Raw genomic sequence first — 23,392 nt, 5'->3', positions numbered from 1 at the left:
TAGCACCAACTTATACGTGGTTGAAACTCAGCCCCTCTCTTTGTTCAATCATCTTATTGCCATTGTGAACTCCCTATGCAAACTGTAAGCCACTAGTAGTGGAGAGAAGCAATAGTGCCACTGTCAACAATGATAACACATGAGCTTCCCCTCATTTTTCTCTTCTCTATGGTAGCATCATTAGCCTCCCTCCACCTATAACAACCATCGTTTGTAGTGAATAGAGAGGATTATATCTAAAAATAGAAGAAAAAAAATTACAGTAGAGAAAGAGTGAGTGATTAGTACTTAAAAGTGTATTTTTATCATGGTTTTATATTATCATTTTGTACTTGAAGTATCGATAACTCCTTAACTAAATCATGTTTTATAATAATATATCTAATAATATAAGATACCTTTAATTTGTGGTAAATATTCATTTTAAATGCAGGCCTATCACATAAATGAAAGGATTGATTGATGACTTTAAGAACTTAAATTGCAAGGGCAAAGAGATGACCAAAATTAGAAAAGAGATGTCGGTGTAATCCAAACTGGAACACTGCTCGGTAATTGGGTCATATCTAGAGCTATAGATCTCAGATTTAGGTCTACTTTATATGGATGGAAAGTCAAGACATATGCCTACAACTTTCATATGGAGCCCAAGATCTAAAAAAGCCATTTTCAAGTCCAAAGTATTGTAACAACAAAGAAACCCGAACACTGTTTAGTATTTTGGCCATATCTGGAGTTCTAGAAGTCTAAATGAGCTGAAGTTTTTATACAAGAAAGCTAAGACAATTGCCTACAACTTTCATGTTTTCAAGTGACTCCAATTTTGATGTTATCAATGATATTATGGGCAGACAAGAGAAGATAAGGATTGTCACCAAGTCAAGAGTTGGCCACCCACTCATCAATTAGTCATCAAATCAATAGTTCCCAATTTTGGCCTATAAAAGGAGGCATTTGCCATGCATTTAGGCATCCTGGGGTTCATATCAAGATCATGCTCTTGCTTTCTCTCTTTGTATTTTTTGTAATGTTTATACTTTGCTTTCATTAATATCAAGTTTATGCCTTTCATTTACTTAGCTAACTCATTAGTGGATCCTCTGGATCCTCTAACCTTGACATTTGTTTTTATCCTCACATTGATCTTCCATCCCAAAGTTCTCATCAACTTCTTTATTATTATTATTATTATTGCTATTACTACTATTACTATTATTACTATTGTTGTTGATGATGTTATTGTTGTATTATTGTTGTTTATAATTTATATAATTAACCTCCCTATGGTTCGACTTTGTTCTTGCTAGGTTATTTATTACTTCGACACTCCTGTACTTGGGAAAATACATCAATATTTTGGGTATGTCACACATCTAGAATCACATCTTATCCACAATCACATCTGTGTTTAGTACAATCAACTACATAATTTATTTTAGATTATGTTTAGGACCATAATTATTCCCAAACTCCATCTTACATCACACACATAAGTTAATAATTAAAAGAGCCAATTCGAGCATAGAGATTTCATGTGTGTGTGTGTGTGTGTGTGTGTGTGTATAGACACACACACACACACACACACAACATAGTTTAATATTCTAACATAATCTAGTACACTCTAATATCCCAAGTATAGGTTGATATATTTAATATTTCAAAAACAAAATATTATGATTATAATATTCTATACAAGTTACATGTTTACTACATAACAAAATTACACCACAAATCCTTAAATTCCTAACTTATACAAAAAGGGATCAAAAAACTTAAAACCTATTCCTGATGTGAATGGGAGGGACCTGCAAAAATATAAATTTTCCATATAATTAAAAATAAATTATTAAAATACAAGTAATCTATATAAGAAAAATTAAAAGCATATCTATCAACTTAAATCATATGAGATTCTCAATATAACCATAAACCCTTTTGAAAGGTTATAAAATAAAATTTGTTTATGTTGTCTACTTCTCCCCCTTCAATATCGAAAAGACTATTGCTGACACCAATGACCTCCATTAGTATCTTTAGTTGCCCGTCCTAGGAATAACTAATTAGTTTCATGAAAATGCCGACACAAACGTAACCATTTATGTCATTAACTATTTTTAAAACTAAAATAGTAAATCACTGTTCCATATTACCTTGGAAGGTTTTCAGGTATGCTAATGTCAAGAATTCTCAACATCATTAGCTTTCACCTCATAAAGCTAATTAAGTCTATTAATGTTGTCGATATTGACATCACTCACCGATATCATTAAGTATTCTGAAACTGAATAGTTAATTAAGTTTATAAATTTTTTCGATATCGGCATCACCTACTGATATCATTAACTATTCTAAAACTGAATAGTTAATCAAGTTTATATTAACGTCACCTATCGATATCGACGTCACCTGCCAATATATTAACCATTCTAAAACCGAATAGTTAGTCAAGTTCATAAATTTTACTAATATCGACATCACCCGTCGATATCATTATCTATTATGAACTTGAATAGTTAATCAAGGTTTAAATTTCTCCTCCCACGTATCGGTAATATCAATGTTAACCAGCTTGGTTAGTGACACAACTAAAAGATTGATGTCTTCTCCCAAGTGCAAGAGTGTCGAAGTAATAAATAACCCGGCAAGACCGGGGTCGAACCACAGGGAGGTTAATTGTACAAATTATAAATAACAATAATACAACAACAACAATAACAACAACAACAATAACAACAATAATAATAACAATAATAGTAGTAGTAGTAATACTAATAATAATAGTTGTAGTAGTAAAAATAATAATAATAATAAAGATAAAGAAGGAGAAGAAGAAGAAGAAGATGAGAACTTTGAGAATGAATATTAATGTAACGATTAAACAATGATAATAACAAATGTCAAGGTTAGAGGATCCACTAATGGTATGTCAAACAAGTATAGTATAAACTCTTATTATTCAATTGGAAACCACACACAAAGGAGGTTCCAATTAGATTATAGATTGTTAACATGATTATATTAGTCATCTTATTCGATTAATGCTAATACTTGTAAATCTCGTCAAGCATTCATGATTATAACATAATACAAGTTCCTTTTATAGCTCAGGTGTCGGTTATACCATACAGTATGGGCTATGAAAGTGTCAAGCATTTGTTGTACTAAGTGTTATACAACATAAATCAAGATTAGTTATTTAACAAGTCCATACATTATGGGCTATGAAAGTGCCAAGCATTTGTTGTACCAAGTGTTATACAACATAAATCAAGATTAGTCATTTAACAAGCAAAGTATTAAAGAGTGAACAAGATAACAAATACAAAACATGTTAGTATCAAACATTAAAGTCCATATTAAGTTTACATTATACTTATTCTTACACCATTAGTGTAACCTTTTCACCTTGACATAATAAACTTAGCTAAACATAATAAAAAAAAGAAAAATAAATAAACAAAATAAGGACATAAATAAGATAAAAGTTAGCTAAGTAAATGAAAAGAAATGAAAGGCATAAACTTGATATTAATGAAAGCAAAGCATAAGCAATACAAAAAAAATACAAAGAGAGAAAGCAAAATCATGATCTTGATCTGGAGTGAAAGGCATAAACTTGATATTAATGAAAGTAAAGCATAAACATTACAAAAAATACAAAGAGAGAAAGTAAGAGCATGATCATGATCTGGAAACCAAGGTGCCTAAATGCATATTAAATGCCTTCTTTTATAGGCCAAAATTGGGAACTATTGATTTGATGACTAATTGATGAGTGGGTGGCCAACTCTTGACTTGGTGACAATCCTTATCTTCTCTTGTCTGCCCAAAACGTCATTGATAACGTCAAAATTAGAGTTAGTTGAAAACATTAAAGTTGTAGGAAATTGTCTCAACTTTCTTGTGTAAAAGATTCAGCTCATTTGGACTTCTAGAACTCTAGATATGGGCCAAACACTGAATAGTGCTTGGGCTAAAAGACAGATTCAGATTTCTTTGTTATTGCTCCAATTTGGACTTGAAAATGACCTTTTTAGATCTTGGGCTCCATATTAAAGTTGTAGGCCTATGTCATACCTTTCTATCCATATAACGTGGACCTAAATCTGAGACTACAACTCCAGATATGACTTAATTACCGAACAGTGTTCCAGTTTGGATTGCACCAGCATTTCTTTTCTAAGTTTGGCCATCTCTTTGTCCGTTCAATTTCAGTTTTTAAAGTGATCAATCAATCCGTTCATTTATGTGATAGGTCTGCATTTAAAATGAACATTTACCACAAATTAAAGGTATCTTATATTATTAGATATATTATTATAAAACATGCTTTAGTTAAGGAGTTGACCAATTTATGCGACTCATGGAAGGATCAATCACAAGAATGAAAGATTGTAGTTGGTCAATCAATTGTTCAGCAATAGCAGCAGACATTATGATTTGTCCTGCAGAAGATGTTAGAAATTCCTGTTCCACAGCATGATCAAGAAAACACAACAACTTATCATAATAACCATTAACATTTAACAGACCTATAGGTTTATGGTGAATGTGCAGTTGGGTCCAAGAGGAAATATGAAAGATCTCTTCCAATGTGCCTAAACCACCTGGTAAAGAAATGAAGGCATCAGCGTGGTTAAACATTGCATTCATTCGAGCCGACATTGTGGAGACCTGAAGTTCCTCTCCAATTATTTTTCCAATGATATCCCCTTGTGCCAAAGCTTCGGGGACAACCCCCAAAACTTGACTACCTCCTAAAAATGCAGCTATTGACACACCTCCCATTAACCCTAGACTGCCTCCCCCATACATTAAATGAATCTTTTTCTCAGCTAGCACATGACCAAGATGATTTGCTGATTCTAAAAACTCTTTTTCTTTCCCAGAACTAGATCCACCGAAAACACAAATATTTCTTATATGATGACCTGAGGAACTTGCCATTTCTACACACTTCTGTATTTGTTAAATGTATGGGTTGAGTAGAAATGAAAGGAGGGAAGAGAGGCTTTTATAGATGAGAAATTAGAAAGGCAATCATACCACCTATATATAGGCCAGCTAGAGTCTCACACACTTTTTTTCTCTCTCTCTCTCTATTCATTTATTTATTTACTTTTGAAAAAGCATGTGTATGTACAGGTAGTTGTGATTGTGGCTCACATCTTCCCTTGGTTTTACGTCTAAGAACGACTTAAACGCCCTCTATAGGTTAGGGATAGGCTTCCCATCTAGTTTTCTTAAAAACTGGCAAACAAGACTAAGTCGATCATGTTCTTTATGAAATAGTGACTATAAATCATGAATTACACGATGCACATCTCCACTAAAATGCGTCTCAAGAGTCAATAGAAGATTATCTAAAGACTCCTTACTTAGGCCATCCTTAATGAATTGTATTTTATCTTCACGGTTTATAGATACCATTCCTAAAGAACGACATTGTGTATTACAAGTCCATCTAGCACATCGATGATAGACTTTCAGTCGTTTTGCATGACGCTTCTTTGCAAAAGTGCTTTTACCTGTTCCAGGCATGTGTGAAATGAAGGAGTTAGAGGACTCACCTGATAATCGGACCTTTGCTTCAATCAACCAACGAATATGTTCAGGAATTCCATGATTCATTTACAATCTCAATCTTACACATCTAGCACGGTAAATTTTTGTAATCGCATTCTGAGGCAGAGCGAGAAAATACTTTTTCAATTTTTCAAGATTAGTGTCCATTTTCAAATGAGAATTGGAAGAGAGATTCAAAGAATTGCACAAATATATACACAAATATCAGTTATTGTGGGAAACTGAAAGAACCGACTTAAGTCACGGAGTACCGTTATCCGCCATTTGACCGGGGTGAGAGAAACTAGCAAAAATCACTCAAAAAGAAACACAAAAACAATGTGAGAAAAACAAAATAATCAACCTTTATCTACAAGATCATTCAAACCAATTGATTCATTTTCACTAGGAAAATTATCAAAGTAAGCTTTCAAACGATGTCCATTTTTCTTAAAATCATTGTCAGTCATTGAATTCTCAATATCACAGGCCTCATAAGGATTGCTCCATCTTAATCTTAGCTCTTTAGGGAATGCATAGAGTTGAGAATTATAAAACAAAACTTTTTGACCAGTATCAACTTTTTAACAATTTTCACAAGTTTTGCAGAATGCATGCGTGTCCTTGAACATGGTGGGCCAATAAAATCCATTTTGAAAGATTTTTGCAGCTGTCTTTTTTGACGAGAAATAACTTCCACATGCTTTAGAATGACAAAGTTTAATGACACTACTTACCTCATTGTCGGAAATGAATCTTTAAAATATTTGATCAGGACAATATTTGAATAAGTTAGGGTCATCACAATAAAAGCTCTGCACTTCGTTCAAAAAATTTTCTTTGTCTTGGGTACTCCAATCAGCTGGCAAATCTCCTAAAGCAAGAAAATTGATATTTTTATCATACCAAGGTATTGGACTAAGAGAACGTAAGGATTCGTTAGGAAAGTAATCATCGATTGGTGTGATGTCAAATGTCGAATCTGTTGTCACTATTGACAAAAGATTTGCATCAACATTTTCAGTGCGTTTTTCATCCGTGATTTCTTCCTTAGAATAAATCATTTGCAAATCTTCAGATTCATCCAATTCATTTTTACTTAAAGTAGATTCAAGTTGATCATAAACTAATTCGTCAATATGATCTACTTCTTGTAAATCATTATCATCTCTAGGTTGCTTGCAAATGTTGAAAATATTCATCTCCAATGTCATGTTTCCAAATGATAGCTTCATCAGTCCATTCCTACAATTAATCAATGCGTTAGAGGTTGCAAGAAACGGACGTCCTAAAATAACAGGAAATGAATTACATGCTTCAACAGGTTCTGTGTCCAAGACAATAAAATCCACAGGATAAATGAATTTATCGACTTGTACTAACACATCTTCAATTATTCCTCTAGGCACTTTTAATTTTTTTATTCTCCAATAAAGCAAGAAATTGTAGGACAACCAAAGTCTTTATATTTCAAAGCATTATTGTTCTGAAGAATGGCACTTACTTGTTCGGCTAGAAAGACTTTCTTTTTCACATTCAATTTCCTCTTCACAGTGCATAGATCTTTCAAAAATTTAGCATAGGAAGGAACCTGTTTAATAGCATCCAGCAAAGGTATATTGATCCTTACCTGTTTGAAAATTTTAAAAATTTCAGAGTTGTGATTGACTTTCCTTTGTTTGGTCATGGCTTGAGGAAATGGAAGTGCTGGCGGAGAATCAGTCTTTTCTTTGTAATTTTCAGATTCAACCCCTTTCTTACCCTCAGAGATTGACTCATCATATTTCTCATAAGGTTCAAGAGAGGGTTTTTCAATAACCTTACCACTGCGCAGAGTAGTGACTGATTTGACTTGATCCATGTGTTGGCTTCCGGAACTACTTGCATTTGTGTTGTATAACCCTTGGGATTTTGTTGTGGTTGAGATGGAAACTTACCTTTCTCTTGGAAACTAAGAGCAAATGTTAATTTTTCAAGAGTATGTTTAAAATCTGTCATGTTTTGAGCAAGTTGAGTATTGATTGTCTCTTGCTTTTCAATGAATGCATGCAATGTTTCCTCAAGATTTCTTCTAGGAGGTGGAGCATAAGGAGGTGCATATCCATGAGAATTTTAGAAAATATGGTGTGCTTGAAACGGTGGTTGTGAAGTTTGTGCACTATTGTTCTTAGTCTTCCAACTAAAATTTGGGTGATTTCTCCAACCAGGGTTGTATGTTTGTGAGTATGGGTTGTGGTTGGCCTTTTGGAAACTGTTTAAAGCATGGGCTTGTTCATGGAGACATTCCTTAAAAGAAGGCAAGGTTGGACAATCGTTGGTTGAGTATTCATTTGTTTCATAGATTTGACACACAATGTTTTCAACAGATTTTAATTGACCACTCCTTTTCAATTCTAGTGCCTCGACTTTTCTAGCTAAAGATGCAAACTTGGCTTGAAGGTCATGATCTTCCCTAAGGTTGTACATACCTCCACTAGATGTATGAGGTTGAGTTTTACTCGGTGCCTCACAAGCACCCGCGGTGTCCCATTTTTGAGCATTTTCAGCTAACAAGTCTAAGTACTCCATTGCTTCATCAGGGTCTTTATCTTCAAAAGTTCCATTGCACATCAATTCAACCATTTATCTATCTCTAGGTGTTAACCCTTCATAGAAATGTGAAACCAATCTCCATGTTTCAAAACGATGATGAGGGCAAGTATTAAGCAAGTCTCGATACCTATCCCAACATTGGTAAAATGTTTCTCCTGGTTTTTGAGTGAAAGTGGTGATTTGTCTTTTGAAAGAGTTTGTGCTGTGAGATGGGAAAAACTTCATCAAAAACTGTTGTTGCATTTCATCCCAAGCACGGATGGATCCTGGTCTTAAATTTTGTAGCCATGTTTTAGCTTTATCTTTTAATGAAAAAGAAAAACGCTTTAATCTGATGGTATTCATGCTACAATTTAAATTATTATGTGTTGCAGACCTCTTCAAATTCCCTTAAATGCAAGTATGGATTTTCCAATTCTAAGCCATAAAAAGAAGGTAAAAGTTGAATAATACCTGGTTTAAAATTAAAATGAGATGCATCGGGAGGAAAAACTATGCATGATGGTGCACTTGTTCTTGTGGGATTCATGTGGTCTCTAAGTGTTCTAGCACGGTTATTCTCATTATTCTCATTATAAAATGATTGATTATCTTCTTCGACCATATTTTCTGAAAATGATGAGGATACCCTACAAAGTCTACCACTTGATGTATGTGACCACACTCTCATGCACATGTAGGAATAGAAAGGAAGAAGAAAACAAAAGCAGAAGAAACAAGAGAAAAGAAACAAAGCTATATACAAGAAAAGTGAAAAGAGAAAATAAAATAACTACTATAATTTATACAAGAACTTACCTCCTCGGCAACGGCGCCAAAAACTTGACACGACCAAAAGATTGATGTCTTCTCCCAAGTGTAAGAGTGTCAAAGTAATAAATAACCCGGCAAGACCGGGGTCGAACCACAGGGAGGTTAATTGTACAAATTATAAATAACAATAATACAACAACAATAACAATAACAATAATAATAATAATAATAATAATAACAAAGAAAATGAAGGAGAAGAAAAAGAAGATGATGAGAACTTTGAGAACGAATATTAATCTAACGATTAAACAATGATAATAACAAATGTCAAGGTTAGAGGATCCACTCATGGTATGTCCAACAAGTATAGTATAAACTCTTATTATTCAATTGGAAACCACACACAAAGGAGGTTCTAATCAGATTATATATTGTCAACATGATTACATTAGTCATGTTATTCGATTAATGCTAATACTTGTAAATCTCGTCAAGCATTCATGATTATAACATAATACAAGTTCCTTTCATAGCTCAGGTGTCGATTATACCATATAGTATGAACTATGAAAGCGCCAAGCATTTGTTGTACCAAATGTTATACAACATAAATCAAGATTAGTCATTTAACAAGCAAAGTATTAAAGAGTGAATAAGATAACAAATACAAAACGTGTTAGTATCAAACATTAAAGTCCATATTAAGTTTACACTATACTTATTCTTACAACATTAGTGTAACCTTTTCACCTTGACATAATAAACTTAGCTAGACATAATGAAAGAAAGAAAAATAAATAAACAAAATACGAACATGAATAAGATTAAAGTTAACTAAGTAAATGCAAGGAAATGAAAGGCATAAACTTGATATTAATGAAAGTAAAGCATAAACATTACAAAAAATACAAAGAGAGAAAGCAAGAGCATGATCTTGATCTGGACACCAAGATACCTAAATGCAAGGCAAATTCCTCCTTTTATAGGCCTAAATTGGGAACTATTGATTTGATGACTAATTGATGAGTGGGTGGCCAACTCTTGACTTGGTGACAATCCTTATCTTCTCTTGTCTGCCCAAAACGTCTTTGATAATGTCCAAATTGGAGCCACTTGAAAACATGAAAGTTGTAGGCAATTATCTCAGCTTGCTTGTGTAAAACATTCAGCTCATTTGGACTTCTAGAACTCTAGATATGGCCAAAATACTGAACAGTGCTCGGGCTGGAGGACAGATTCAGGCTTCTTTGTTGTTGCTACAATTTGGACTTGAACATGGCCTTTTTAGATCTTGGGCTCCATATGAAAGTTGTAGGTCTATGTCTTACCTTTCCATCCATATAAAGTAGACCTAAATCTGAGATCTATAGTTCCAGATATGACCCAATTACCGAACAGTATTCCGGTTTGGATTGCACCGACATCTCTTTTCTAATTTTGGTCATCTTTTTTCCCTTGCAATTTAAGTTCTTAAAGTCATCAATCAATCCTTTCATTTATGTGATAGGCCTACATTTAAAATGAACATTTACCATAAATTAAAGGTATCTTATATTATTAGATATATTATTATAAAACATGCTTTAGTTAAGGAGTTATTGATACTTCAAGTGCAAAATGATGATATAAAACCATGATAAAAATGCACTTTTAAGTACTAATCAATGAGACTTAAGAGTCAATAGAAGATTATCTAAAGACTCTTTGTGTTTTGAAATAAATCCCACCTTTTGACAATTTTGACAGGTTTTGCGGAATGCATGTGACTCCTTGAATATGGTAGGCCAGTAAAATCCACTCTGTAAGATTTCTACAATCCTTTTTTTTTTTTATAAGAAATGATCCCCACGTGTCTTAGAGTGATAAAATTTAATGACATTACTTACCTCATTGTCAGGAATGCATCTTTAAAATATTTGATCAGGATAATAATTGAATAAGTAAAGGTCATCCCAATAAAATTTTTGCACGTTGCTCAAAAATTTTCTTTTGTCTTCGATACTCCAGTGAGCTAGCAAAAATCCTGAAGCAAGAAAATTGATATTTTTAGCAAACCAAGGCATTGAACTAAGAGAAAGTAGAGATTCATCAAGAAAGTAATCATTTATTGGTGTGATGTCGGGTGTCGAATCTGTTGTCACTTTTGATAAAAGATCTGCATCAATATTTTCGGTGCCTTTTTCATCCTCGATTTCTTCCTGATTAGTCATGGCATGAGGAAATGAAAGTGCTGGCAGGGAATCAGTCTTTTCCTTGCAATATTCAAATTCAACCCCTTCCTTACCCTTATAGATTGACTCATTATCTTTCTCACAAGGTTCAAGAGTGGGTTTTTTAATAACCTTACCACTGCGAAAAGTAATGATTGATTTGACTTGATCCATGTGTTGACTTCCAGGACTACTTGTATTTACATTGTATTGCCCAAAAGAGTCTTTAACATAACTATTAAAATCCAAGTTTAAACAAAGCATATCTTTAACTTGATGAAAACCTGTTGACGTATTTTTTAACACATTTTAAAGCTAAAAGCATCATAATGGGCTTATGCTAGTCCCTAGGAATAGGAAAGGTTAAAAGTGTTATGTTAGGTTTATATTGGTCCCTAAAACTAGAAGACATATAGATCTTACCATTAAAAACCTAAGTTTAAATCATGATATGACACAAGATTGACAAAAACTCATCGAAGTTATTTCTTTTCTTTTTAAAAATAAATATTTACAACAAAATTATGTATTAAAGCCATCAACATGCAATATAATAGATTAAAAATGACCGCAACTCCTAATAAAAAAAAATACAAAGCTAACATAATAATTTAAAAAACAACACACAACTTAACAATTCAGAACAACATCAACATATAAATTTTGCAATTAAAAAAGACTATCAACACACATCAAATTTTACACCAAGACCAAACTATTATACCTTAAATACATTTATTGCAACTCAATCCTCTTAACCACATCACAAAGCATTGATTAAGAAATTATTCCACATTAAAAACAAATCCATAAAAGCTCCATACACTTAGGGTTGCCACACAATGGTGTGGACCTAAAATTCAAATATTTTGCAACCATTTACAATAATACATAATAAATTAAAAAAAATCAATAATATGCAATATGTTCAAAATTATTTAAGAATTTGTTGAGTTAGAAACCAAATTTCAGGAATGGCTAGAGTTGAGCTAAAGCTGCTAAGAATGAATGGAGGAAATGATAGCGCATAGACTACACATGTTAATAAATGATAGTTGTTGCGTGGCATATTGACCACCATGTCATATGTGTGTCTCCTTCCTTTGACATCTATATAAGCAGTGTCATTTAGCACCATCTTTAAATGAAAATTAAAGCCTTTAAATTTATTGTTTTTTGTCTTATTGACTACATTGGTTTCTCTGTCTCTTTCTCTGGGTTGTTGTTTCTATTTTTGTTAGTTAAAACTGCTATGTAGGGGGTTATTTGATGTAAAATAAATTTAAAATTTAGAATAGGTTGTCGATGTTGGTTTTGGTGGATGAAAAGAACAGTTATTGTGCTTTTTTTTCATAGGTTTATGTGATGTTGAAAATGTTATTATTATAGTGAGAAATAAGTCAATGCTAGTGATATAGAAGTTATTGGTGTTGTGGTGGTTGGGTTTTTTTTTTTTTCAAGTAAGTAGAGTGAGTTGTCATTTTATTTTTTTTTGTTACTTTTCCTTTTCCTTTTCTTCTTCTTTCTCTCTTTCTTACACATTATTTTTCCTTTTTCTCTTTCTTTTTTCTACAAACACTTTCTCTTTTTTTTTTTTTAACTAAATATCACTCCTTGCAACAAAATTTTTCTCTCTAGATTTCCTCCAAAAACAACTCTCTTGACTTTATCACTCTATTTTTTCTTCCTTTTAAGATTTTTGTTCTCTCTCCTCTTTTTCCATTTGATTTTTTTATCCCTTCTCTTTTCTCTATAATTCACATATCTTTATACCACTCTATTTAAAAATATTCATATTTTTTATTCCTTTTATTCCTTGTCATCTCATTGTACAAAATCTTCTACTAACCTTTTTTTAGTTCTTTTCTATTTTTCTTTGAATTATTATTTTCTTAATCTCTATATCTTTAGTTGCTTGGTTATAGAGTTGAAAAATTTGTTCATTTTCTCATGTCTTACTTGAATACTGTTTCTTTCCTCTCTTTTTTTTTCCTTATTAAAGTATTTTTTTAACAATTTTTTTTCTAGCTATGTGATTTGTTGCATAAAAACTTAATGCAATTAAAATAAATATCCAAAAACATTAATGATTTGAAATAAAGAGAGAAAAAATGTATCTTTTTAATTAAACAAACAAGTGTTTTTTTTTAAAAAAACAATAAAAAAATAAAATTTTAATTAAAAAAAACTATAAATTGATAATTTTAGTGTGAATGTATTACAAAAATATAAAAATAGAAAATTTGAGAGAAAATTATATAAAAAATTTATAATAAAAATTTTAAAAATAGATATTTCATTCACATTGAATTGAAAATTCATGAGTAAATATTTAAAAAATTATGCATATTAGGTTCATATAATTATTTATAAAGTAATTATTAATATTACCATACAAATGCTAATATAATTTGAAAATAATGGCATAATCAAATAATTATTTTAATAAATTAAGTTAATAAGAGTATTATTATAAACTAAAATAAAAAGAAATAGGGATATTATAAAAAACAATAAGGGGTAGGATTACATGGGTTATGAAAATGACTTGAACACTTGACCTATGAGAAGCCAATCACACATCTAGGTTTTAAAAATAAATAAATAAATAATGACATATTATCTACCTCTATTTGTTTTTAAATTAAGTTTGCATGTAGCTTTTTTCTAGTCAACATAGGTGTATCTAGGAAATGAAAAAGTAAAATCAAAGTTTTTAAACCCTAAAATCATAAATTTCAAACCTTTTTAATCCAAAAATAAAATAATAATCATATAAATCTCTAAAAACTCATTTATAATATCTAAAAAATCAAAATTAAATAAAATAAAACATCATTAAACCTCTTATTTAGTTTTCCTAGCCTGTATCATTGAAGATAGAAATTATCTTCATAGATTTTCATTTAAAAAATTAATCCATAAACATCAAAATTGTATTTTATGACCAAAATTTCTCTCCACCTGAGAGCTCTCCTCTTGTTTTGGCAAGTTCTTGCTCCCGTCTCAACTTTAAAATACCAAAATACAATAAAATATAAAATCCTAAAATAATATAAACTAAATCATCCATGAAAGTAAACTTTAAAGAGTTCTTTTACATGAAAATGGAAAAAAAATTATGGTTTCTTTTGTTTATTTTGATCTTGTTCTTAATTTTAACTATAATCTTAAATTATATTTCATGAAATTAATGTTCAATCTAATTCAAAAGAAATAAAATTCTATAGATAAAAAAATATTGTTGTCCACATGCTTTTCTGTTGCTCCAATTAATACAGTAAAACGACATGTTGTTTTAATTATTTAAGTGAAATAATGTATTATGATTAATATAAATAGAATAGATGGGCAATCATACAAAATCAGAAGTAACAAAAGTAGAACGACGAATGTAAACTTCTATCGTCATAAAACCATGCTTATTTACCTTTATTTTAATTCACGCAAAAGACATTAGGAAACGAAGAGGCAATTCACACCAAGTACAAGACGCCTCCCGGACTGGTTAAGGGGAGGAGGAAAAAAGGGGGGGTTTCTGAAGACACCAAAACGCCATTATAGAACTCACTTTGATACAGAGAGAGAGAGAGAGAGAGAGAGAGAGAGAGAGAGAGAGAGAGAGAACATTAATGGATATCAATCTCCTTGGCATCCTTTTTAGGCTTTTCAGTTCTTGGAATGGTAATGTATAGCACACCATCCTTCAACTCAGCCTTAACATCATCAGCTTTAGCATCATCAGGCAACATAATGCTAGTATTATAACATCCATAGCTCCTCATTGACCAGTGCTCGTCGTCTGATCCTTCTTCCTCCTCTTCCTTGAGCTCTCCCTTTATTGTCAAAACCCCATCATCGATGGTGATCTTTAAGTTCTCCTTGGATACACCCGGAACCTCGTATCGTAATTTATAGCACTCATCTTTCTCTTTAACGCGGCCTATGAGGTTCGAGGGTGACGGAATATGCAAGTTTTGGAACAGCTTGTTGATGTTATCAGTTGCTTGCACAAGTGCATTTCCAAGACCTGAAGGAAAAAACTCTGGTGGAGAGTGGGGGCAAATATAAAATGTATCAAAACATCTTTGAGAAGTTAAATTAATTTAGCTCAGAAATTTAAATAGAGACCGCGTGTACCATAAAGTGCAGGAACAAAATCAATTCCATCACTCTTCCTCCAGAGACCTTTCTTGCCTTTCTTCCTGCGAAACAACTTAGACTTGTCACTATCCTTGTCGACAGCTACTTCTTTGCCATCTGATGTCTCACGGCCTGCTATTTGATCGCTTGTTGTTGTTGTTGTCATAAACCTCTTCAGCAACCCATCATGGTTCCACCTTTGCCTTCGAACCCCGCCGAGAACACCATCAATGCTACCTCCATGATTCACCAAAGAAGAAGCGGAGAAGCTCGTCCTTCGGGGCAAATTCCTCAAGGCCAAACGTGTCAAACTCATTCTTGAAAGGGAAGTTTCTCCAAGGGTTAGCAAGAGACTCTCAACGGAAGAGGCGGATTCTTGCGGCTACTTGAAATTTATTGTTGCTTAAGCTGGAGAAAAATGAAAGAGAATTTAAAGAGAGGTAGGTGGTGTTGTAGTGGAGCTGGGTTGTGATAGTCGAAGAAGTGTCTAAGAGGTTCTGGGAGGTTATGACACATCAATCAAAAGGATTCACATGTAAAGCACTAGAGACTTCTTCTGGGTGTTTCTAAAATGTAGGAACTAATTTGCTGCAAGGCAAGAGAGTTCGAGATGACAACGTGTCTGATTCCAAAGTCTTTTGCCTACTTCATTCTTAAGGGTGTCGGTCTGTTTAACGAAGATATTATTTAAAGATTATTTTTTAAAATGTTTTTTATTTAAAAATATATTAAAATAATATTTTTTTTATTTTTTAAAAATTATTTTTATTATTAATATATCAAAATATAAAAAAAATTATTAAACAAAATGGAAGCGAAATCTGCTGCTTTTGAATTCAAATCTTGAGTTTATTAGATTGATTTAAAAGATATATTCTTTAAAGTTATCTAAAAGAATTTAATCTTAATTAATGTACAAATTAACTCGAAAATATTATTAAAGAAGAAAAGAAGCCCTTTGCCCTCAGTTCTGCACCTTTTTTTCTCGTCCAACAGATGTCTTCATTATAGGAATTGGGCTTCAGATGTCCATAACGACTCGAAATTCCTAAAATGGTGCCTGTGGGGTCGCCATCTAGTATTTACATGCTTTGCTCAGTTATGGTTTCGTTTACAAAACTAAGTGGAGATTTAGCACTTACCACTCTTATCCAAGCCCATTTATCCGCCGGGGGTCATGTCACAAGCGCCACCTAGGCGCTGGCCATCATAAAAGTTCTCATTTGAGGGGGAAATCTTGGTAAATTCTTTATAAAGCCAGTAATATCAGCTGGTGAAAAAAAAAAATCCAAGTCAAAGAACTGAAAACTACCACCACCATCAGTTGAACCAATATGCATGGCAATATTGGTTCAAAAGCCAGTCTCTTAGCTGGTACGTGTGAGTAGCAAATTAGCCATCGTAGTAAGAAAACTCATAAAACTAGCAAAATACTGTGACCAGTTAAAGCAGAGGCAGCCAGTTTTGTTTCTCTTTTTTTTTTTCAGTGCAATACAGAAGGCAGGTCTACAAATGCCTGTGAGTAAATCAAAGCTGGGGTGGGAATGTTACGGTTGATATACACACCACCACCACCTGTTGCTCGATGACATTTCAATGCTTACAAGAATTGCAAGGGTATCTGATCCTAACCATCATTCAAATCTCTTGAACTTCTACTTAATCATACATACCCTCCTGTTCCCAAATGTCAACAAGAAAATCCACCATTTCCTGTCAAATATGATACCAATAAGCAATATATATAGTATGGTTTTACACCATCAGCTGGCTGGAGGGAGAAAACAAGATGCTCACAGTGAGTGGTATTTGCTGAGGAAACGGTTTGTTGCTCCCAAGCAAACTTTCATATGTCGCGTTCCAACTGCAGCAAAGCAAGAATTTTTTAACCGTGCAGATGTTAAAAATGCAGAGGATAAGGATTAAAACTTGTAGGAAGAGATAGATATTTGATACTTACGAATTGAAGAAGAGCAGAATTAAATTTCACAAATGAGAATGCGTATTTATAGGCTTACAATCAAACTGAAAACACTGAAAAAAATCTCAACTACTATCAGATTTTATTGGCACTACTTCTACCAACTGAAAAACAGAAAAATCAGGAGCAAGAATCTGATATAAAAACAAAGACTAAGTCTTACTAAGATTGTTTCAAACTTCAGAGGCAAACTCTCATGAATTCTAACAGCAGAGACAATGAACGCTGACAAAATAACCAGAAAACACATGAAAGATCAATGCTTTTAAGACAACAAAGTATGATTCCAAGAATATTTCTCCACTTTTACATACAATGGTTAGACACTACACCACGGTTTTGTAAAAGCTTAACATTTGGAGCACCAACAGTCTTGCTGTTTGAACGGAAAAATAACACTCCCAACTGTTTCCAGAACAAGAAATTATCTTGTACTAGACAAGAATCATTAGATTGCAGGCATCAAATCAATTCTTCTTTTCATCAGATTTCCAATAAGTGAGAAAAGCCCTACCATCCAAACAAGGACAGAAATTTATTGCACTCTGGTTTGGACAAAAGATTAATTCCATAAAACTCTTCTTTTATGATGTTCTTGGTATATTGTTAGATTGAAGGCATCAATTCAATACTTCTTTTCATTAGATCTACAATAAGTAAGAAAAGCCCTAGAATCCAAACAAGGACAGAAACTTATTGCACTCTGGTTTGGAAGATTGATTCCATTAAACTCTTATTTTATGATGTTCTTGGTATTTTTGGACAATGTTCATGATGGGCTAAAAGCAAGTCAACACAATAATCATGCCAAATTTCTAATTAGTTTTTCAGTGTTTGACACAATTTAAGGTGCTGCAAAACCAAACCCATTCCAAGGTCCTTTTTTAAAACGGTTAAAAGTTCCATCTAGATTATTTCTCAACTCTCCTTTCTTCATTGAAAAAGAAGGTCAAATGAGGAACTCGGAGCAGAGAACGTTACATTTTAGTTAAATTGCAGCCACATGGAAAAAGGTGGGAGGGTCACTTGTAACACAAACAAACAGGAATTTAGAAATTGATTGTAGCCATATTTTAGGTTCATATAAATTTGATCAATTTGGAAAATCAAAGAGCTGCTCACTTTAATTTGGGTTCTTGAGGCAGCTGTTCCTCGTTCCCAGACCTTTTATTTCCCACCCAACAGTGTCTTGTTTGATTCCAGAGAAGAAGACCTGTAATCGAAAGTTCAGGTTCATACTTTTAGCAGTGAAGCAACCACATATAGATGGGGAGATGCAGTGGGCACAGATTGCCATTAGCAAACACAGGATTACTACTCTACCAAGTTTACATGCAAATTGTTAAAAAGTAGCCTATTTAAATCAAATTTATGAGGCCCTCTTATAGGTAAATGAAAGAGTGAAATGGATGGACAAATGAGAGGGGTACGGGGTGGGGATAGTGCAGCTAGATGGCAGTCACTACTGTTGATTTTATTTTTCCATATTGCAAGTCATACTGCCTTCTGAAATATCTACTGATGTTGCTTGCTAATTCTCATGTAGGTTGGGTATTAAAATGTAATGGAAGCTAGGTTCATTCTAAATAAGCATCAGCAGTCCAAATGCACAAAGCTGTCATAAGTATGGAGATGCTAATATGATTAAATGCAAAAAAACTAATCAAAGAAGCCATGAGAACTTGCCATGATTTACAAATTCAGAAACGTCGTTAATACTGCCAGAGCCACCATGTTGATCAAGAGTCTGGTTCTGGTTCGCTATGCTAATTGATGAGATGCTTCCTTGTGACTGCACTGCACTGTAATCCATGTCACATGTGCTAGTGGTCCAGAAATCCTCTGATATGCTAGGTTTCTTCACAGTCTCACATTTAACTTTTGGTCCTTTTGATTGCTCACCCATGGAGGTAATTAGTGTGGGTTTACTATAGCAACCAAGACAACCACTGCTCTGTAACAAACGACATGCAATCATACAACTGATCAAATCCAAACGAAATGAAGCATGCATATGGCAATACAATGCAGATCACAATGATACAGAGAATCATGAACCAATGATAATATTACAACATATAGGTAGACAGTACATGCATGTAAACATGGAAAATACATGTGAGAAACATTTTGTTCTCATTATCTTTTAGGAATCAAAGTTATAGTCTATGACATATCACCATGTAGACATCAAAGGATACTAGATGTACCAATATAACATATAACATTAAAAGGTAAGGTACAAAGTGCAAACTCTTCGTACATCTTTCCTTCAGATTACATTCCTATAGAGAAATTAAAGCGGTGTACTAAAATTTGAAGTGATTGCATGTCATGAAAAAATTTAATAAAATACCACAACATAACAACCCGATGATCATATCATACCAGGAAAAAAACCCCATTTCAAGTGCTTCTCTCACAGCTAAAAAAATTTTGGAATCAGAAAGGCAAGTGACAGCAGCTCATCAGTTTGTCAAACCAGTCCTTTCGTAGTGTGAATTTAAAAATCAATAAAGAAACAAGAAGACGCAGAACAATGATCACAGGGACATGATTGTCATAGGGACAGTACTTAAAAAGATGAAAATATGAAAATGGAGGAAAGCAAGAGAGGGAAGTTTTGAGGGCAGGAAGATTCCACAAGACCTTATGATTCAGCTTCATTTAACCACAAAATCATGGTTACTGTAGTTGATAGTGTGGAATGGAACATATTTTATAGAAAAAAAATCATGTGATGTTCAAAACACGGAATCACCAGCCATGTTATGAGAGAACTAAACACCACACTTTCAACTTCCTAACATGCTTTCCTAGATTCATAAATGGCCACTCACTTTTATTGTGGTTGGAGGATGCATTAAACAGAAAAACATGTACTGTGTGCCAGGAGTTGTGCATGTTGTTAATGCCAAACCACAAACAAGGCTTGTATATCATCTTATCTATGCTACTTGCAGAGAGCTATCTCAATTTTAAGATGATAACACAAATGCTCATACTCACTATCAAGATTACTAACAGACATTTTTTTAAAAAAATCTATCAGGTCTCCGCTATGGTTATCAGGAGATGCTCTTAAAATTAGTACCCATTTGAATATTAATCTTGATTTATCAATTTGCAGACAGGAGATGCTCTTAAAATTAGTACCCATTTGAATATTAATCTTGATTTATCAATTTACAGACGTTGTATGCAATTGCTCCCTTGAGGCAGATCAGATTAAAGCACATTTTTTTACATTTTTTCTCGGAGCATGTCCTGAGTCCTATCAATTATAGTATTTTTGTACAGCAACCCAGGAGTGGAATACCATCCCAGAATACAGACAAGTTGCATTGCTGTTCTGTTGTCCGAACCACAACACCAACAATATTTGACTACGTGCCTCAAGCTAGAAGGATCAAGTAGCAAAGGTTGGATTGACAGCAATAGAAAACGCAGCCAATCTTATCAGGTTTCAAACATTTGAAAAAAAAACTCATCATCCAAAACCCCAAGGAAGCAAATTTGTCAATTATCCTCAAACTACCTGCTGCTAAATGGAAGCATATCACAGATACATTAAGAGATCACAGCAAACGCCTAGGCAGCAGGTGATCTCCTAGGCAAGACATGTAAGTTGTTCACCATGTTATATAAGTTGCTCCAGCAGATAAAGCATGCTATGTTGGCAAGGGTTGAGAAATTTCAGTGTACTAACCAAAGAGTCGCATTGGTGAAAAAAGTAACAATAATTTGATGATCGTGGGCAGTCCAATTCACAGAAATTCCAAATGCTCCAATAAAGTACATAAATTGTCAAGCAACCAAAAGGGGCAAACTTGCACGGATTTCTTAAACAGTACACACTCACAATAAGAACTCAACTTATTCCTTCCCTTCACGATACTCGACAAGTTTTGCGTAAACAAGTGGTATTTACAATTATGGAAACTCGTTGCAAGATTGATGAAAAGATAGCATGATTGATTCCTCGCATGTTTAAACCTAAAACTCTATGGAAGTAAAACGCGGTCATTAGGAACCTAAAACATCAAATCATGAATGTGAACATACAACATTCAACTTCACTTCTATCTTTATCTAATTGCTACCGAGAATAATAAAATCTGATTATTGAACTTGATCTTGATAATTTCCTCTCTCAAAAGGTAACGTAAAAACAATTGCATAATCATAAACTAAAATGCAAGAAAAATAAATCCATCAATACCCATTTCCTATTCTCTTCAACATATCTCTAGACAACAAAAAAAAATAATCATTTTTCTTCCAAATTTATCAGCGACCAAAAAAAGCAGAATTCAAGTCACAACAAATCAATCGTTAAAACGCACAAGGGAAATTCAAGAAAAGAATCCAGAAAACATACCCCATGCATGCAGTATGATGAATAATCTCTGATGAGATCCTGCACAATGATGTGTTTTAGCAGAGAAAAGCAAAAAAATAAAACTGCAAGAGACAAAGATCCGGAATCAATGTGATGGGCCTTCCACGGAGAGATAAAAGAAGAAAGAAAATAAAATAATAATGAAGCAAGTTAATTATTAAAACACGGTTAATTAATTAATCCAAACTATGGATTTCATCACTGCAAGCAAATGTGGATATATGTGCGCGCGCGCGCGCTCTGGATGCACCTTTAATTAAGAGATAAGTTGCACCTCACAAAAATGTTATTTAATTAAAATTATTAATTTATCCAGATTATACTATATATGTATATTATAAAAAACATAAAAGATATGTAAAAATTATTATGCATGATTAAACTATAAACTAAGACATAGAGCATTGTAAATTGCAATAAATTTTTTTTATATTATCCTTAAGCTTTTTCCTTTTTTATTTCATCCTTATAACTAATTTAAGTTAATTTGTTGATAAAGAATAAGATTAAAAAAAGATTGTAAAAATGAAGAGACCGTGCATGGGTGGCAACAATTTCAAAAGTAGCAAGAAAAATTCACTTTAATATTTTTACTTTCTTGTTAATACATTTTTGGTCCTTAAGTTTTCTAAAATTTAATTTTGATATATAAATTTATTATTTTTATTTTGTAGTCTCTAGTTTAATAATAAAAAAAAAGACTTATCAAATTCTTATAACAAATAAAAAAATCTAGGTTAACAATAATTTTGACTATTAATAAAGTTAATTTAGATATCAAATGATTTTATTTTTCCGTTATTATTGTTAAAAATATATATTAGTTTGAAAGTGAATTTTTTTTTTTTAGTTTGGATTAAGGTTTTTAAACAAGGTTTGGTTTTTTTTTCTTTTGGGGGTTTGTTTTGGGAGGGGGGGCGAGGGGTTTTTGGGTTTGTTTTGGGAGGGGGGGCGAGGGGTTATTAGTTTATTTGCATAGTTGAGATTATTTTAGGTGTGTTTGGTGTGAAAATTTGTTGGAAAAATCATTTTTTTAGTAAAAAGTCATCTTTCCTAATTTTATAAAACTAGGAAGAAAATAATATATTTATGTTACAACAAGCGACGTGTTATTTATCTTTATTTTTTTCAAATAAAAAAAATTATAAGAGCCTTTATGCATATAGCAAGCATGTCTTTTTAAAATTAGATCAGGTGTGTAGGTCAAATATTTTTTTTATATAATTTTTATATTTAATTGATACCCACCTTTTTTTATCTATTGTTTACATTAATTTATTTATATATATTTAAAGTAATACTATTTCTTTGATTTTAAAATTTTTTATTTTATCTTTTTTAAATAGCAGTTGTTTTTTTTAATTATTTTTATATGTTTAATGTTTTAGAAAGATTATTCTAATTTATCTATGAATTTTTTTATGTTTCATATAAATAAAGTTTATTTTTATGATGAGTTTATAAAAATAAAAATTATTTGTTCTTTGTAGGAAAAGGTAACCATTAAGATGATGATAATAATGATAATGATAATAATAATAATAATAATAATAATAATAATGTGTACATGAAAGGAAAAAACTTGGGTTAAATATCATATTTATCTATCTTTTTTTAATGAAAATAATTATCCTTTTATTTTAGCATTTGGTTATCATTACCAGCTCTTTCTTAGTTTATTGATTCATACGTTTTAAAACTATTTTATGTTTATTAGTTATTATTTAAAAAACTACTTTTTTT

The 23,392-nt window shown here is 32.4% G+C and overlaps 2 protein-coding genes across 3 annotated transcripts; both read right to left on the bottom strand.

The window, feature by feature from the left end:
- Nucleotides 1-14,528: 14,528 nt before the first annotated feature.
- Nucleotides 14,529-15,801, bottom strand: LOC105116491 (HSP20-like chaperones superfamily protein). Its single transcript, XM_011013882.1, has 2 exons — nt 15,264-15,801; nt 14,529-15,168 (listed from the first exon to the last, which is right to left on the bottom strand). Exons 1-2 carry the CDS (start codon nt 15,580-15,582, stop codon nt 14,753-14,755), a joined length of 735 nt encoding a protein of 244 aa, XP_011012184.1. The 5' UTR covers nt 15,583-15,801; the 3' UTR covers nt 14,529-14,752.
- A 756-nt stretch (nt 15,802-16,557) lies between these two features.
- On the bottom strand, nt 16,558-21,817 carry LOC105116490 (uncharacterized). Of its 2 annotated transcripts, none has more exons than XM_011013880.1 (5): nt 21,629-21,817; nt 18,934-19,196; nt 18,370-18,460; nt 17,064-17,130; nt 16,558-16,979 (listed from the first exon to the last, which is right to left on the bottom strand). In XM_011013880.1, the coding sequence occupies exons 1-5, from the start codon at nt 21,631-21,633 to the stop codon at nt 16,926-16,928; spliced, it is 480 nt and encodes a 159-aa protein (XP_011012182.1). In that variant the 5' UTR covers nt 21,634-21,817; the 3' UTR covers nt 16,558-16,925. The 2 variants fall into 2 exon arrangements, with proteins under 2 accessions (XP_011012182.1, XP_011012181.1); XM_011013879.1 differs by having other exon boundaries at nt 18,934-19,201; nt 21,629-21,816.
- Nucleotides 21,818-23,392: the final 1,575 nt, after the last annotated feature.

This window comes from Populus euphratica, unplaced genomic scaffold, assembly GCF_000495115.2.
Source record: "Populus euphratica unplaced genomic scaffold, PopEup_1.0 scaffold1277.1, whole genome shotgun sequence".
Classification (NCBI taxonomy): domain Eukaryota; kingdom Viridiplantae; phylum Streptophyta; class Magnoliopsida; order Malpighiales; family Salicaceae; genus Populus; species Populus euphratica.
This window is presented reverse-complemented; position numbering and strand designations above follow the sequence as displayed.

Excerpts from the sequence above, each read along its gene's own strand:
- LOC105116491 (XM_011013882.1), bottom strand. The coding sequence starts at position 15,582 with ATGAGTTTGACACGTTTGGCCTTGAGGAATTTGCCCCGAAGGACGAGC. Across the intron at positions 15,169-15,263 it reads TTTTGTTCCTGCACTTTATG|AGTTTTTTCCTTCAGGTCTT; the intron begins GTACACGCGGTC and ends ACTCTCCACCAG.
- LOC105116490 (XM_011013879.1), bottom strand. Across the intron at positions 18,461-18,933 it reads TTCTGAATTTGTAAATCATG|GTCTTCTTCTCTGGAATCAA; the intron begins GCAAGTTCTCAT and ends TTTCGATTACAG. Across the intron at positions 17,131-18,369 it reads CCTCAAGAACCCAAATTAAA|TTGGAACGCGACATATGAAA; the intron begins GTGAGCAGCTCT and ends GCTTTGCTGCAG.